Source organism: Scyliorhinus torazame, chromosome 6 (assembly GCF_047496885.1).
Source record: "Scyliorhinus torazame isolate Kashiwa2021f chromosome 6, sScyTor2.1, whole genome shotgun sequence".
In the NCBI taxonomy this organism is placed as follows: Eukaryota; Metazoa; Chordata; class Chondrichthyes; order Carcharhiniformes; family Scyliorhinidae; genus Scyliorhinus; species Scyliorhinus torazame.
In genome coordinates, this window is record NC_092712.1 from 284,417,595 (window position 1) to 284,435,144 (window position 17,550).

General features: G+C 44.7%; 1 protein-coding gene across 4 annotated transcripts in view; it reads left to right on the plus strand.

The window, feature by feature from the left end:
• Window positions 1-17,550, plus strand: part of LOC140425471 (catenin delta-2-like) — a 1,686,689-nt gene that overhangs the window by 314,050 nt on the left and 1,355,089 nt on the right. For all 4 annotated transcript variants that reach the window (XM_072509780.1, XM_072509779.1, XM_072509782.1 and 1 more), the window contains exon 2: window positions 5,381-5,459. In XM_072509780.1, coding sequence (XP_072365881.1) covers window positions 5,438-5,459 — 22 coding nt within the window. In that variant the 5' untranslated portion in view covers window positions 5,381-5,437. The remainder of the gene's footprint in view (window positions 1-5,380; window positions 5,460-17,550) is intronic.

Genomic DNA, 17,550 nt, shown 5'->3' on the forward strand with positions numbered 1-17,550 from the left:
CAACAGTGCTCTCCATTAGTCTATATGCAACCACATTCTAGCTCACACTGCATTCTGCATCTAAAAACAACGTCTTTCCACGAGATGGACTCTTGCACCAATTTCACATTGCTATTTCTTGCAGTCATTGTAGTACATTTCCAACTGAAAGACACTGAAAAATAAATTTTGAAACTTGGCACCTCCAAGATCATTTTGTTGCTGCAGGATTTTCCATGCCTGGATCGTGATTGGGATCACTCACTGTTGTACTGTATATACTGCAGCTTTCTTTGTCATTGAAATTTCATTCAAATAATGGCATTCTGATGCAGCCCTCAGTGTGCCAGGCTTCCTTTCTTACCTCGTTAGGATGCAAGAAAGGGCAGCAAGATTATGCCATCACAGTGCAATGTTGCTGGATGGCTATCAATGCATCTGGACCGACTTGATTTCATGCAAGAGGAACATGATTAAAGACATGCCGGAGAGATCAGCAGGCATCAGAAGCAGGCTGCCCACCACCTGATGGCATTACCAGCAATCAGATCTGCAGGTTGAGGCACAGCTGCTGGAGGGAACTGTCCATGCAGGCTGTGGTTTAACAGGGAGTCAATTACCAAGCTGAATCATCTTCTGCAATGCGACCATTTTCCAAAGCCTAGGTCAAGGCTTTCTGCCACCTCAACTTTTTTTTGCCACCAGACCCTTCAAGGCAAGCATAGAATTACCTACAATTTTGCCCTATTTGTTTCCAATAGAAAATCCAAACAACTAATACACTTCTGTGCAAAATCAGCATACCTCCATGCACGACCATGAAAGGCCTTTGGAGGAGCATATTCTTGCTCGGTCACCACTCGCTCTTCCTCACCTGAGAACTTCAACTACCTGAACGCCTACCTCTTGAAGCTCTCTACCTGCATTGTTTATGCTGTAAGTGGTGAGAGGCTCTGGCTTTAGAGTTACTGGCAGCGGAGGTGATCTGCTTTTCCAAAGCCGACAATAGCGGAAAAGGAACATATGTTTGAATATTTGCGAGACGCTTTCAACCAGAGCTGGCCTCTCAAGCTCCATTGGATGATGCTTTGGCAGCTGTGTCTATGTGTTAGTTAGTGAGTGACAGAACATGAGCAGGATGCTACTAGCTCTGACCTTGGGTGAAGCCTCCGCATTTGCAGCCAAATTATTTTTGTGTTGCAAAGAGCAATTACCGATCTGCCGCATCTAGTGCAATTGAGTGATCAAAATGCTTAGTGTGCCTCTTGTACAGGCATGATATGAAGTAGTATTACATAGATACAAGCGCCACCTGTCGATTAAGTCATTCCAAGTCATGCACCCAGGAGATATTAACACCAACCAAACCTGCAGTCGTGATCATGTGGGCCACCCAAGTGTGTAATAAGGTTAGGCCTGTACCCTGTCTGGAATTTGTTTTGTGTTGACATCATACCTTGTGGATTGCTATCACCAGTCTATACGAAACACATAGCTACTTTGGTGCAGGTCATTCCTGGATATACTCCAATTAAGAAACCAAACTGGATTTCTAATGATTCCAGTAGAATTACTAGTTAATCGGATGTCTCCAGTAGAATCCAGCTGAGATCAGATCAGAGCCAATTCCTCTCAGTTCAACCTTGAACTGGTCTGAATTGATTCTTCCTCCTGGGGACGTCTTGACAATTTAGCCTGGCACTAAGCGTGTGAATGCCTAATCTTCCAGTTGGATTGCATGCCCCATCAAAGAGGGAGAACCTAATATCCAGTTGCCTGATGGGGTATTTTGAATTGAGCATATTAACGTGATGCGCAGTCTATAATTTCTGCCGCTGCTCCTTGGAAACCGACCTCTCAGTTGTTAATTTTACATTTCAATTTCAATGTTCTGGAGATGAAGCTGACTGAATATGAGCTGATTTTTCCTGGGGCTGTTCAGCTTTACTGTAGCGTCAATGAATTAACTCATCGGGACGTGAATAGACTGCCAGGCAACCAATGAGACAAATTATTAGATGGCATGTTCCCCTAATTAATGCATCTGAGATGTTTAGATCATTTTTCAAACGACTGAGTCGCAACTCGCAAAAAAATGCCTCGAGATACAGTTTTTCAAGGAGTCAAGGGTCACTTTTCTGAAAACAGCATGGCGAGATCCAAAAGGCAGTGTGGGACATAAGGGAAATTATTTTAAAAAGTACTGTCCTTGAAATTGCACCTTGATAGTTGAATTTCAACCGCTTAATGCACGGTGCCCTTAATTTCCTTCTCTGCTATTTTAAAGGAGGTTCATTTACATAGGCTTTTCTCTGCATTGTAATATTGGGAGATAAATTTTGGATGAATGTGAAGCATTCACACACCATTATTCACTACATAATTCCAGGCTCATTACTCGAACAAAGCAAGGAAGGATTAAACAAGCATCAGGCAATGATCAAATAGAAAAAATTATGAGGAAAGGATAAGGTGAGACTGAGTGCGTGGAGAACCGTTAAATTTAAGCTGGCAATTTAAGTCATATTAAGCAATTCCATTTGTGTTTATTTTTGCTGGTTGAGTTGTTTCTGATATCTGAATAGCTTTTCTCCTTGTGAAAGGCCCAGGCCTGAACATAATTTGCAGTTCTGAGGTAAAATTGATGCAGATAATGGCCTGTCCTGTGTGCCAGCGACCTCCAGGACATCCAATGCAAGGATGTGTGCGAGAGGGACAACATTATGGGCAGCATGCTAGCATAGTTGGGCAACACGGTAGCATAGTGGTTAGGACAATTGCTTCACAGCTCCAGGGTCCCAAGTTCATGTCCCGGCTGGGTTAGGTGGATTGCCCTTCGTGTCCAAAATAAAAAAGGTTAAGTGGTGGTTACTGGTTTGCGGGGATAGGGTAGATAGGTGGACTTGAGTAGGGTGCTCTTTGTAGGGTCCGGTGCAGACTCGATGGGCCGAATGGCCTCCTTCTGCACTGTAAATTCTACCTTAACTATGTTTTTGTTCGATAACACTCAGTGTGACAATTATTTCTTCACTGAAAAACCTGGCAGGTCGGAGAATCGGCGGGAGGCGGCGTGAATCCCGTCCCGCCGCACCGACGCCGGCTGCCGAATTCCCGGGTGCGTTTTTTTGGCGGGGGCGGGGATCACGCCGTGCCAGTCGGGGGCCGTTGGCAGTGGCCCCCCGGTGATTCTTCGGTCCCCAATGGGCCGAGCGGCCGCCGTTTTCGGCCAGTCCTGCCGGCGTGGATTAGAGCAGGTCCGTACCGGCGGGACCTGGCTCTGAGAGCAGCCTGCGGAATCCTCCGGGGGGTGTGGGGGGATCCGGCCCTGTGGGGGGGGCCCATGGTGGCCTGGCCTGCGATCGGGGCCCACTGATCTGCGGGCGGGCCTGTGCTGTGGGGGAACTCAATCCCTCCACGCCGGCCTGTGTAAAGCTCGGCCATGGCTGACGCAGAGAAGAAACCCCCTGTGCATACACAGGAATCACGCCAGCAGTTCTGGGAACATGCTGGCGCTCCTGCGCATGCACTAACTCGCACCGGCCGGCGGAAGCCCTTCGGCGCCGGTTGGCGCGGCGCCAACCACTCCAGCACCGGCCTAGCCCCTGAAGGTGCGGAGGATTCGTGGTGCAGTGGGTTAGCCCTGCTGCCTCACGGCGCCGAGGTCCCAGGTTCGATCCCGGCTCTGGGTCACTGTCTGTGTGGAGTTTGCACATTCTCTCCATGTTTGTGTGGGTTTCGCCTCCACAACCCAAAAGATGTGCAGGCTAGGTGGATTGAACACGCTAAATTGCCCCTTAATTGGAAAAAAAATAATTGGATACTCTAAATTTATAAAAAAGAATAAAATAAATAAATACATTTTGAATTAATTAAAAATGATTGATTTGTTTTTTAATGCAACTCTATACCCAAAGTGACCAGAGGCCTCCATATTCGAAGCAAACTTGTGAATGTGAAAGTCAAACAGGTCGGAAGAAGTCACATGCTATTGGTGGCCCATGCCATTTGTTCCTATTCAATTGCCACAGTCATATTAGCATATAATTTTCACATGCTTCTCGTAGCGGTGGGCCCAGAAAATGTGAAATGCCAGTTTCTCTTTTGTATTGCTGAATACAAATATTTTGTTGAAGCTTTTCATCTTGCACTTAGTAGGACAATCACAAGAATATCATTGTCAGGGGGAACAACAACTTTATACTTTTGTCAAGGCAGTGCTGATTGGTTGGCAAAAGGAATGTGATTGGTAGAGAGGCATTGCCATAGCGAATGCACCAGTTGGTGATGACTGACAGTTAACTGCCAAGCATTGTTTGCAATTCAAACCAGGCAACTTGACTCTGATTAGTCGAGGTATTGCACTGAGGAATGCACCAGCAAATGGTTATCACCTATTTTGTTTAGCTGAAACAACCAAAATGTAACTATTCTCTCTGTCTGCAAAGAACAGGGCCCTGTGTATTGATGCACCTAACTTTCAGTACACGCTAATGCGCCACATTCCGAGCCAAATGACAATCAATTTTTAGCACACTGAGGATTATTTAGCAAATGTTGTCCAGTTACAGACTTGGAAATTTGTCCGATGAATTGCACCTATCATGTCGAAAGTGTTGACTTTTCAACCATGGTGTCATCTTTTTGTCCTCAGAGGACATACAAATGATAATGGTCCTACCAGTTTCAAAATCCTTCACAGCAAGATCAATATGGTAAAAGTGTTGGAAAAGTTCAGTTTGATAACTGCCTTACCATTTTCAGCACTTAGCAGACACGACTCATTGCAATGCGGGATATAGTTTTACCTACATGAGGGTACAGTTCGGATGGGTAAATGTTTATTCTATTCGCACTTGTCCATCACATTACCAGCAGATGTGACGTGCCATTCCCAGTCCAGTGGGCAATGTTATTCCGCACTCCATAGCTTTTATTCAGCAGAACATCAGGAGGAGCCAGGTAGCAGTACACAGTGTGAGTTCCTCCTCCCAATCGCTCCTTCAACATATTTGGAAAACTACAAAATTCACTTCCAGGCATTTCTAAAAGGGGTGAGATGTGTATTTAATTTAGACTTTTTAAAAAATATTGTAATTTTATGGAATGTGGCAAAAAGGTTTTCCCTCTAATTTTTCAATCCTGTCATTTTACACTGGGTTGGCAAGTGAGAGATTAAGTAACACATAAAACAATATCAACTTTCATAGAGCCTTAACTTTGTAAGAGAAAAATTACATCAAGCTAAACGCTTAAAAATGATCGAAAACTCTGAATAATGCTGTTCAATCAAAAACAAATAGCCCCAAAATCAATTATTTTAATGTTATTCTGCAATAGTATTTTGTCTAGTCTTCTCTCGCCTGCAACACTACTCACCTCTATGTTATTGTTTCTCCAACAGGAAGAGCATGTGAATGGCCACAGACACCTTCGCTGATTCTGCCACCAATCCTACCCCATGGCTTTGCCAACAGCAGGAGGTAAGCTGACAATATTAAATGAATAGATTTCCCAAAGAAATCGTGTTTCAATATCATCAATAATATAAGGTGGGAGGGAAGTAATTTTGATCCTTTGAATTCAGTGTGTATGAATTGCTGTTGCTGCTAATTAACGTTCTTGAATTATGAGTTCTTTAAATATTAAGGGATCTGATGTTTCAGGATGAAGATTTTCAAAATTAATTTAAAGAATTACACTGGTGTTCCTATGTACATTTGCACGACCACTTCAGGCAAGACCACTTGATGAGGACTGTGGTCAGATCTTGACTGCAGAAAATGTTGCTTTTGTTTTACATCAGAGTTCTAGTGTAATGTTTATTCAATTCCATCCTGCAGTACATTTTGGAATTTAATATATCTTTTAATATCATTGGTAATGTTAAACCTTTGATCGCATTACTCACTTTCCGTGGCATGTGCTATTTCCTATTTCTCCAGCCGAAATGACTTTACCTTCCTGGGTTGTATTGGCGAGTGCTTTTTCTGCAGAGTACTATGGGTGTAAGGCATCATTGAGCAGTGATGCTTTCTGTTTAAATTGGTGCTGTTACCTTATCCACAGTGTGGATCAATGACATTGCTTTCCCATAGTGCTTGGCAGGGAGATGTATTTATCCTAGTCAACAATGTTCATACAATGCCAGGATACTAGCAAGAACATCTTTTGTCATTTCTGGCACATTAGATCCCATGAGTAATCTCAAAATACATTCTGAAATCAAATCAATTCAGTGGCTCAAATGGCAGAGCCATGGCAGAGCAAGAATTTTGGTTAGAAAGAATCTTTCTGTTCAGAAGTCATGACAGGTGAATGATGTGATTGTTCCACTTGGCAAACTTCACACTGCGGTCAAATTGCACATTCATAATACTCATCAAATACATTGTGCTTTTTCTTAGCATGTCATGGTAGTACTCTAATAGCCCAAATAAACTAGCACAGCATTCTTTAATCATAACAGTAAGAAACCACATAGCGTGGCTATTAAATTAAAACTGTATTGAAAAGTGAATTCATGGGATGTATTGTTTTAATATTGGGGTTTAGTTAACATTTAATGGGTGGTAGAACCACAATCTATCAATCGGATGGTAATACTGAAGTAAATATTTTTCCACGCATGCTTTCAATTCCATTTTCAAGTTTCCCATTACTAGCCCAGTACCTACCTCTAAGAGGATCTTATTAACCACAAATCTCTGTTACAGCTGTGAATATTGGTCCATGTTGATTTGATTGAAATTATGCTTCAGTAGAACTGAACTTATTTTCCAAATCCTTTCCAATTGTGCGCAAAGAGGTGTGTTCTGTGCTTGCAATTGGCCCCTTTTAATATTTGAAACAAAGGGCCAAGTTCAATCTAACTCATTGCTTATTGAGGTTGGCAAGAGATGTGAATCCCATATTGTTGTGTTCTGAGATGTGACCGTTGTAATGATGTACACAAAACATATAGTTGATTAACTATAAAGATGATTTATTGATAAACACGTGGAAAAGATAACTACAATATAGACCATGGCTACTAATATCCTCCTAAATTGGCAAATGGACTCTCAGTTTATTGTCTCATCCAAAAGACGGCACCTCTGACAGGGCAGTGCGCCCTCGGTAATGCACCGAGTAGATTTTCTGCTTCGGTCTCTGGAGTGAGGTTTGATCCCACAAACTTCTGACAAGGGGTTAGCTATGGCTGACACCTTAAAATTTGTTGAAGATTTTTTCTGTTTTACATTAGGCCAGCACATATTAAGTGTTTACCTTGCCCCACAAATCCAAAATGTGTTTGGTGTCTGATTGATCAGCTTTACGAATCTGGGGATGGATTGACATCCGTTGGTCAGCGTGTATTGTCAATGGTACTCCATTGCTAGTGACCTAAAGTTCGATAGAACAGCGGAAATTACAAGGAGCATTGGAAAGATGGAATTAATTCATGAAGACCATGATTTGGGCCTATTGTCCAGGAATGTCCTGGAGACTGGGATACGTGAATTCCCTTCTTATTATTTGCTGCCTGAGATGTACCCAATAAAACAACAGGGTTCAGTCCTCTCGCGTTAGTATATGGACAGAAAGTGAGAGGACCACTAAAATTTATGAAGGAGAAATGTACAAATCAAGGATCAGAAACTACTTTTAGCCTGTGTGTCTAAGTTTCGGGAGAGGCTGATTAAAGCATGTGAAGTAGCTGAGGAATATTTAAAGGTTTCTCAATGAATGATAACAGACAGAGCAAACAGAATAGCTGAAGCTTGAAACTTTAAAATTGGGGTTAAAAAAATAATGTGTCATTATTGTCAAGTTGATGTCATTGGTGTCAAGTGAACCATTAAAGGCAGGCTGTATTTTCAGTGGACCTTATCATGTTAAAAAGATACATAATGAGGTAAATTATGTGATCAGCACACCAGACAGAAGGAAAACAAGCCACCAGTATATCATGTTAATATGCTGTAATAACATGATGATAAAGAGGATAGTCAAGAGAAGAATGTAATCACAGCAGTAGGGGAGGTGAAGAGTGAGTTTTTGTTTTATATTCATTCACGGGATATAGGTGTGACTGGCTAGGTAAGCATTCACTGCCCATCCCTAATTGCCTCGAGTAAGTGGGGTGGGGGTGGGGGGGGGGGAGCTCTTTTCTTGAACTGCTGCAGCCCATGTGGTGTAGGTAAACCCACAGTGCTATTAGGGAGGGAGTTCATGATTTTGACTCAGTGACAGTGAAAGAATGATGATATAGGACACGATCTAACGGGCTCGCCGCATCCGACTCAGGACACGATGCGGCTGGTAAATCTCGCAAGGGGCCTCTTGTGAGAATTACCCAGCTCGTTATGCCTCGCAAGATCTAATGGGTAATGAAGGTATGTGCGGCCTCGGCAGGACATTCCTTGCTGAGGCCCAAATAACGAAGAGTCAGGTTTAATAGCAGGGTCATTCTCCCTGCTGCAAGTGCCAGAAAAGACCCCGCTAAACGCGGCCCATCGGGACTTTTCTTTTTCCATTAAATCATGCCCACAGTTCCACGTCCGGATGGTGTGTGGCTCGCAGTGGAACCTTGGATGGTGGTGTTGTATTGCTTTTGCTGTTCGTGTCCTTATAGATGGTGGCACACGTGGGTTAGGAAGGTGCTGCCTAAGGAAATTTGGTGGGTTTCTGCATCTTGTAGATGGTACACACTACTGCCACTGAAATTCATTGGTGGAGGGAGTGAATGGGGTGCTGATCGAGCAGACTACTTTATCCTGGTTCGTATGGAGCTTCTTGAGTGTTGTTGGAGCTCAATACAACAAGCAGATAAGTGGAGAATATTCCATTACACTCCTGACGAGTGCCTTGTCGATGGTGGACAGACGTTTGGGGGTCGGGAGGTGAGTTACCTGCCACTAAGAACTTTGAGGAGGAATCAGAAGTTGAAAATTCAAAAGTCGACTGTCCAGTAATCAGATTGGATAATGCAGAGGTGTTGAGAAATTTGGATAAGATACTCCATTATCTTCCAGAGAAGTGTCAGGGTAACATATCAAAGTTTCTGAAAGCAAATGAGGCAATATGTATAAAAATGTCAGGAAGAACTCCTTTTGCTGTGCATGATATTGTTGACGGAAATGCTTTACCTATTAAACAACATCCTTCTAGACATAACCCAAAGAAATTGGCTTCAAGTAAAGGGAGAGATTAAATTTATGTTGGCCAATGGTTATTAGTGCCGTGCTGGCCCCCTGTGGGGCCAGAATAGGTCATGTTCGGGCCCTGTTTGCGACAGCGTTCACGATATCGGCGAATCGCCCCCTCTATGTTTACTCTAGATTACTCTCGTTCTGTTTCCTCGCTCAATTGGTCATCTTGTGCTGGTTTCTAAAACTGTCTCATTCCTCAGGATTCCTATTCTTCGCAACATCATAAACTCTTTATTCTAATGCTACCATTAAGCTCTTCACTTAGCTAAGGGTGGATGAGAACATAAGAACATAAGAACTAGGAACAGGAGTAGGCCATCTGGCCCCTCGAGCCTGCTCCGCCATTCAATGAGATCATGGCTGATCTTTGTGGACTCAGCTCCACTCCCCGGCCCGTACACCATATCCCCGAATCCCTTTATTCTTTAGAAAGGTATCTATCTTTTTCTTAAAAACGTTTAAAGAAGGAGCCTCAACTGCTTCACTGGGCAAGGAATTCCAGAGATTCACAACCCTTTGGGTGAAGAATTTCCTCCTAAACTCGGTCCTAAATCTACTTCCCCTTATTTTGAGGCTATGCCCCCTAGTTCTGCTTTCCCCGACCAGTGGAAACAACCTGCCCGCATCTATCCTATCTATTCCCTTCATAATTTTATATGTTTCAATAAGATCCCCCCGCATCCTTCTAAACTCCAATGAGTACAGTCCCAGTCTGCTCAACCTCTCGTCATAATCTAATCCCCTCAACTCTGGGATCAACCTAGTGAATCTCCTCTGCACTCCCTCCAGTGCCAATATGTCCTTTCTCAGGTAAGGAGACCAAAACTGAACACAATACTCCAGATGTGGCCTCACCAACACCTTATACAATAGCAGCATAACCTCCCTAGTCTTGAACTCCATCCCTCTAGCAATGAAAGACAAAACTCGATTAGCCTTCTTAAGCACCTGTTGCACCTGCACACCAACTTTTTGCGACTCGTGCACCAGCACACCCAGGTCTCTCTGCACAGCAGCATGTTTTAACATCTTACCGTTTAAACAATAATCCATTCTGCTGTTATTCCTCCCAAAATGGATAGCCTCACACTTGGCAACATTGAATTCCATCTGCCAGACTCTAGCCCATTCATCTAACCTATCCAAATCCTTCTGCAGACTTCCGGTATCCTCTGCACTTTTTGCTTTACCACTCAGTGTCGTCTGCAAACTTTGACACATTGCACTTGGTCCCCAACTCCAAATCATCTATGCAAATTGTGAACAACTGCGGGCCCAACACTGATCCTTGAGGGACCCCACTGGTTATAGGTTGCCAACCAGAGAAACACCCATTTATCCCCTCTGCTTTCTGTTAGTTAACCAATCCTCTACCCATGTTACCACTTTACCCTCAATGCCATGCATCTTTAGTTTATGCAGCAACCTTTTGTGTGGCACCTTGTCAAAAGCTTTCTGAAAATCCAGATATACCACATCCATTGGCTCCCCGTTATCTACTGCACTGGTAACGTCCCCAAAAAATTCTACCAAATTAGTCAGACACGACCTACCCTTTATGAACCCATGCTGCGTCTGTCCAATGGGACAATTTCCCTCCAGGTGCCCCGCTATTTCCTCCTTAATGAGAGATTCCAGCATTTTCCCTACAACCGAAGTTAAGCTTACCGGCCTATAATTACCCGCTTTCTGCCGACCTCCTTTTTTAAACAGTGGAAACGTACTTTCCAATCCTCTGGGACCACCCCAGAGTCTAGTGAATTTTGATAAATTATCACTAGTGCGTTTACAATTTCCCTAGCCATCTCTTTTAACGTTCTGGGATGCATCCCATCAGGGCCAGGTGACCTGTCTACCTTTCGCCCCATTAGCTTGCCCAATACTGCCTCCTTAGTGATTACAATCATCTCAAGGTCCTCACCTATCATATCTTTATTTCCATCAGTCACTGGCATGTTATTTGTGTCTTCCACTGTGAAGACTGACCCAAAAAACCTGTTCAGCTCCTCAGCCATTTCCCCGTCTCGTTTTATTAAATCTCCCTTCTCATCTTCCAAAGGACCAATATTTACCTTAGCCACTCTTTCTTGACTTATATATTTGTAGCCATGATGTGGAGATGCCGGCGTTGGACTGGGGTGAGCACAGTACGAAGTCTTACAACACCAGGTTAAAGTCCAACAGGTTTGTTTCGATGTCACTAGCTTTCAGAGCGCTGCTCCTTCCTCAGGTGAATGAAGAGGTATGTTCCAGAAACACATATATAGACAAATTCAAAGATGCCAAACAATGCTAGGAATGCGACCATTAGCAGGTGATTAAATCTTTACAGATCCAGAGATGGGGTAACCCTAGGTTAAAGAGGTGTGAATTGTATCAAGCCAGGACAGTTGGTAGGATTTTGCAGGCCAGATGGTGGGGGATGAATGTAATGCGACATGAATCCCAGATCCCGGTTGAGGCCGCACTCATGTGTGCGGAACTTGGCTATAAGTTTCTGCTCGGCGATTCTGCGTTGTCGCGGGTCCTGAAGGCCGCCTTGGAGAACGCTTACCCGGAGATCAGAGGCTGAATGCCCTTGACTGCTGAAGTGTTCCCCGACTGGAAGGGAACATTCCTGCCTGGTGATTGTTGCGCGATGTCCGTTCATTCGTTGTCGCAGCGTCTGCATGGTCTCACCAAAGTATCACGCTTCGGGACATCCTTTCCTGCGACGTATGAGGTAGACAACGTTGGCCGAGTCGCACGAGTATGTACCGCGTAGCTGGTGGGTGGTGTTCTCACGTGTAATAGTGGTATCCATGTCGATGATCTGGCACGTCTTGCAGAGATTGCCATGGCAGGGTTGTGTGGTGTCGTGGTCACTGTTCTGAAGACTGGGTAGTTTGCTGCAAACGATGGTTCGTTTGAGGTTGCGCGGTTGTTTGAAGGCAAGTAGTGGGGGTGTGGGGATGACCTTGGCAAGATGTTCATCGTCATCAATGACGTGTTGAAGGCTGTGAAGAAGATGACGTAGTTTCTCCGCTCCGGGGAAGTACTGGACGACGAAGGGTATTCTGTCGGTTGTGTCCCATGTTTGTCTTCTGAGGATGTCGGTGCGGTTTTTCGCTGTGGCGCGTTGGAACTGTCGCTCGATGAGTCGAGTGCCATATCCCGTTCGTACGAGGGCATCTTTCAACGTCTGTAGATGTCTGTTACGCTCCTCCTCGTCTGAGCAGATCCTGTGTATACGGAGCGCTTGTCCATAGGGGATGGCTTCTTTAATGTGTTTAGGGTGGAAGCTGGAGAAGTGGAGCATCATGAGGTTATCCGTGGGTTTGCGGTAAAGCGAAGTGCTGAGGTGACCGTCCTTGATGGAGACGAGTGTGTCCAAGAATGCAACTGATTTTGGAGAGTAGTCCATGGTGAGTCTGATGGTTGGATGGAACTTATTAATGTCATCGTGTAGTCGTTTCAGTGATTCTTCGCCGTGGGTCCAAAGGAAAAAAATGTCATCGATGTATCTGGTGTATAACGTCGGTTGAAGGTCCTGTGCGGTGAGTAGGTCCTGTTCAAACTTGTGCATGAAGATGTTGGCGTATTGGGATGCGAATTTGGTCCCCATGGCTGTTCCGTGCGTCTGGATGAAGAACTTGTTGTCGAAGGTGAAGACGTTGTGATCCAGAATGAAGCGGATGAGTTGCAGAATTGCGTCTGGAGATTGGCAGTTGTCGGTGTTGAGTACTGAGGCTGTTGCAGCAATGCCGTCGTCATGGGGGATGCTGGTGTAGAGTGCCGAGACGTCCATTGTGACGAGGAATGTTCCTGGTTCAACTGGTCCATGGGTGCTGAGTTTCTGTAGGAAGTCCGTCGTGTCGCGACAGAAGCTGGGTGTACCTTGTACGATGGGTTTCAAGATGCCCTCGATGTAGCCAGAGAGGTTCTCACACAGGGTCCCATTGCCTGAAACAATAGGGCGGCCTGGTGTGTTGGCCTTATGTATTTTCGGGAGGCAGTAGAGATCTCCAATGCGGGGAGTACGTGGGATGAGAACACGTAGGGTGCTCTGAAGATCTGGATCCAAGGTCTTGATCAGTCTGTTAAGTTGGCGGATGTGTTCCTTGGTCGGATCTGCGGGTAACTGTCTGTAGTGTTCTTGGTTGTTCAGTTGTCGGTATACTTCTTTGCAGTAGTCCGTTCTGTTCAGTACGACAGTGGCCCCCCCTTTGTCTGCTGGTTTGATGACGATGCTGCGGTTGGTCTTGAGAGCGCGGATGGCATTGCATTGTGCTTGGGTGACGTTCGGGGCTGTCTTGTGAATGCGACTGATGAATCTGGCATTGACGCGACTCCTGACGGCTTGAGCATACATGTCGGGTCTAAGGCAGGGGTCCAAGGGTCTTCCGGAGGGGTCCAATTCGACTCTTTCCTCTTCGGTTGCCGCACCGCAGATCTCTCAGTCTGCTGTTCCGGTTCATTGATAGTCTGCTTGAGTTCGCTGTTGACCTCTTGGGGTCTGTGGAAGAATTCCCGGAGCCTCATTCGCCTGATGAATTCCTCCGTGTCTGCCGCGAGACTGATGGGGTCCATTTTGGTGGTGGTGCAGAAATTGAGCCCTCTGCTGAGGACTTCGATTTCGTCTGGTTGAAGGGTGTAGTCTGACAAGTTGACAATAGATTTCCCTGTATTGTTTTCTACTGTGACACCGGGGATGGCTTGGTTGCTGCCGGTGGTGATGCCAAGTTTCTCAAGCTTTCTGTTCTTGGTGTGCATATAGGTGGCATAGTATTGTTGTCTCATCTGTTTGGCGGTGTTCCGCAGCTGGTCTGCTGCATCCTGAGAGCAAGTTGAGAATATGGCCTCTATCTTGGTTTCCAGGTTGCGTCGTCTGCTGTAGAGCTGGCGGACGAGGTGGTTGAGGAGTGTGAGAGAGGTGCGACGGCAGAGTCTCTCAGCGTAGTCTGTGTTGTAGGTCGACTTGAGTGGGTTTGTGATCTGTAGCCCTTTCGGGATCTTGTCTGCTTTCTTGCACCTTTGTAGAAACTAATGGGATATGGCACTCAACTCATCGAGCGACAGTTCCAACGCGCCACAGCGAAAAACCGCACCGACCTCCTCAGAAGACAAACATGGGACACAACCGACAGAACACCCTTCGTCGTCCAGTACTTCCCCGGAGCGGAGAAACTACGTCATCTTCTTCACAGCCTTCAACACGTCATTGATGATGATGAACATCTTGCCAAGGTCATCCCCTCACCCCCACTACTTGCCTTCAAACAACCGCGCAACCTCAAACGAACCATTGTTTGCAGCAAACTACCCAGTCTTCAGAACAGTGACCACGACACCACACAACCCTGCCATGGCAATCTCTGCAAGACGTGCCAGATCATCGACATGGATACCACTATTACACCTGAGAACACCACCCACCAGCTACGCGGTACATACTCGTGCGACTCGGCCAACGTTGTCTACCTCATACGTTGCAGGAAAGGATGTCCCGAAGCGTGGTACATTGGCGAGACCATGCAGACGCTGCGTCAACGAATGAATGGACATCGCGCAACCATCACCAGGCAGGAATGTTCCCTTCCAGTCGGGGAACACTTCAGCAGTCAAGGGCATTCAGCCTCTGATCTCCGGGTAAGCGTTCTCCAAGGCGGCCTTCAGGACCCGCGGCAACGCAGAATCGCCGAGCAGAAACTTATAGCCAAGTTCCGCACACATGAGTGCGGCCTCAACCGGGACCTGGGATTCATGTCGCATTACATTCATCCCCCACCATCTGGCCTGCAAAATCCTACCAACTGTCCTGGCTTGATACAATTCACACCTCTTTAACCTAGGGTTACCCCATCTCTGGATCTGTAAAGATTTAATCACCTGCTAATGGTCACATTCCTAGCATTGTTTGGCATCTTTGAATTTGTCTATATATGTGTTTCTGGAACATACCTCTTCATTCACCTGAGGAAGGAGCAGCGCTCTGAAAGCTAGTGACATCGAAACAAACCTGTTGGACTTTAACCTGGTGTTGTAAGACTTCGTACTATATATTTGTAGAAGCTTTTACTATCTGCTTTTATGTTCTGAGCAAGTTTACTTTCATAGTCTACCTTACTCTTTATAGCTTTTTTAGGAGCTTTCTGTTGTCCCATAAAGACTTCCCAGTCCTCTAGTCTCCCACTAATTTTTGCCACTTTGTATGTTTTTTCCTTCAATTTGATACTCTCCCTCACCTCCTTTGATATCCACGGTCGATTTTTCCCCTGTCTACTGTCTTTCTTTTTTGTTGGTATGAACCTTTCCTGAACACTGTGAAAGATCACTCGGAAGGTTGTCCACTGTTCCTTAACTGCTTCACCATGAAGTCTTTGCTCCCAGTCTACCTTAGCTAGTTCTTCTCTCATCCCATTGTAATCACCTTTGTTTAAGCACAAAACACTAGTGTTTGATTTTACCTTGTCATCCTCCAACTGTATTTTAAATTCCACCATATTGTGGTCGCTCCTTCCAAGAGGATCCCGAACTATGAGATCATTAATCAATCCTGCCTCATTACACAGGACCAGATTTAGGACCGCTTGTTCCCTTGTAGGTTCCATTACATACTGTTCCAGGAAATTATCCCGGATACATTCTATAAACTCCTCCTCAAGGCTGCCTTTACCAACCTGGTTAAACCAATCGGCATACAGATTAAAATCGCCCATGATAACCGCTGTAACATTTCTACATTCATCTGTTATTTCTCTGCTTATTGCCTGCCCTACCATCCTGTTACTATTTGGTGGCCTATAGACTACTCCTATCAGTGACCTTTTCGCCTTACTATTCCTGATTTCCATCCAAATTGATTCAACCTTGTCCTCCATAGCACCAATGGGACCCTTACTATTGCCCGGATGCCATCTTTAAACAACAAAGCTACACCACCACCCTTACCGTCCATTCTATCCTTTCGTATAGTCTGATACCCTTGGATATTTAACACCCAGTCGTGACCATCTTTTAACCATGTTTCAGTAATGGCCACTAAATCATAGTCATTCACGATGATTTGCGCCATCAACTCATTCACCTTATTCCGTATACTACCAGCATTCAGGTAAAGTACACTTATGCTGTTTTTGCTTACGGCGTTTTTATTTCTGAACAAAATGTATATTCATTGAAAATTATCGAAATATTTCTGCTGCCTCTAATTTCCCAATCTACTTTAGCCAATTTGTCCCTCACACCCATGTTGTTTGTTTTATTTACATTTAGGTTCTAGTTTTGGACTTAAGGACGTCATTCTTAAACACCCTGTAAAATTATATCATATGATCATTCTGCCCAGAGAATCTCTTACCGTAGGTCACTAATTCGCATTATTTCATTATTCAAGACAAGGTAGACATTTGCCTGGTTGTTTACACAAGGACTGCTTTCAGAAACTATCCTGAATGCATTCCATTAACTCCTCTTCCGAACTATGTTTGCAGTTTGAACTGTCAGATCCACATGAAAATTGAATTAGATAAGGCCCTTTTGCAGACACAGGCATCGTGATGTGTGATTGCCCCACCCTCTTTTACTTGGGAGAGCAGCACATAAATATCATACTGACTGCTTATCTGAATGATTGCAGTGTGCTGCCAAGCGCAGAACGTGTTTCTAATTCTGTGTGCTGAATAGGAGGTTCAGCAGTGTGCATGGCTTGCACAGTGCACAAAAAGCCGAGGACATTTAAAGGCAAGCTGCAAGTTGCACTCATGCAACAAGCAATGTCGCTGGAATGCTTAGCTGGAAGGAAGGCAATAGCAAATGAAGTTGGCAAAAGAGAGGGTTTTGAAGTTTTCTGATGTGATGCTGGAGGTATTAGTGATGGATGTGGAAAAGAGAAGTGAGTCAGGAAGCCCCAAGGCATACCTTCACAGGGAATGGGAATAAGTAGCCAGGGAGGTCAATTCACCCAAAGGACATAGCTGCTGTGCCGGAACATTTTCAGTACCCTCATATGGGTGTGATTCTCTCGATCCGAGACAAAATGCTGCTGGAGGTTCTTGAGGATAAAGAGACAACCTCTTCAAAAAAGACTACTTAAAAAGCTGATCCTCTGACTTAATAGGCCCCTGTAGATCTCTATAAATAAACAACCCTTCTCATCCTTTTGAAACTGTCTGGACCTGTCAATCAAAAAGGTTGTAAAAGGCAGTGGTTCGTGAAATTAAATTTAAATGATGCAGTTCAAAGCTTTTAGGCTTCTCAACATACAAACTTGCAAAAAAAATTAAAGCACAATGAAACTGACTGTGAAAAAACAACGTCAAAGATTTCCACCACATTAAAGGGGATACTTTTATCTTCAACTCATAGATCTTTGAATTGGACATGCTGACAGAGAATTTAA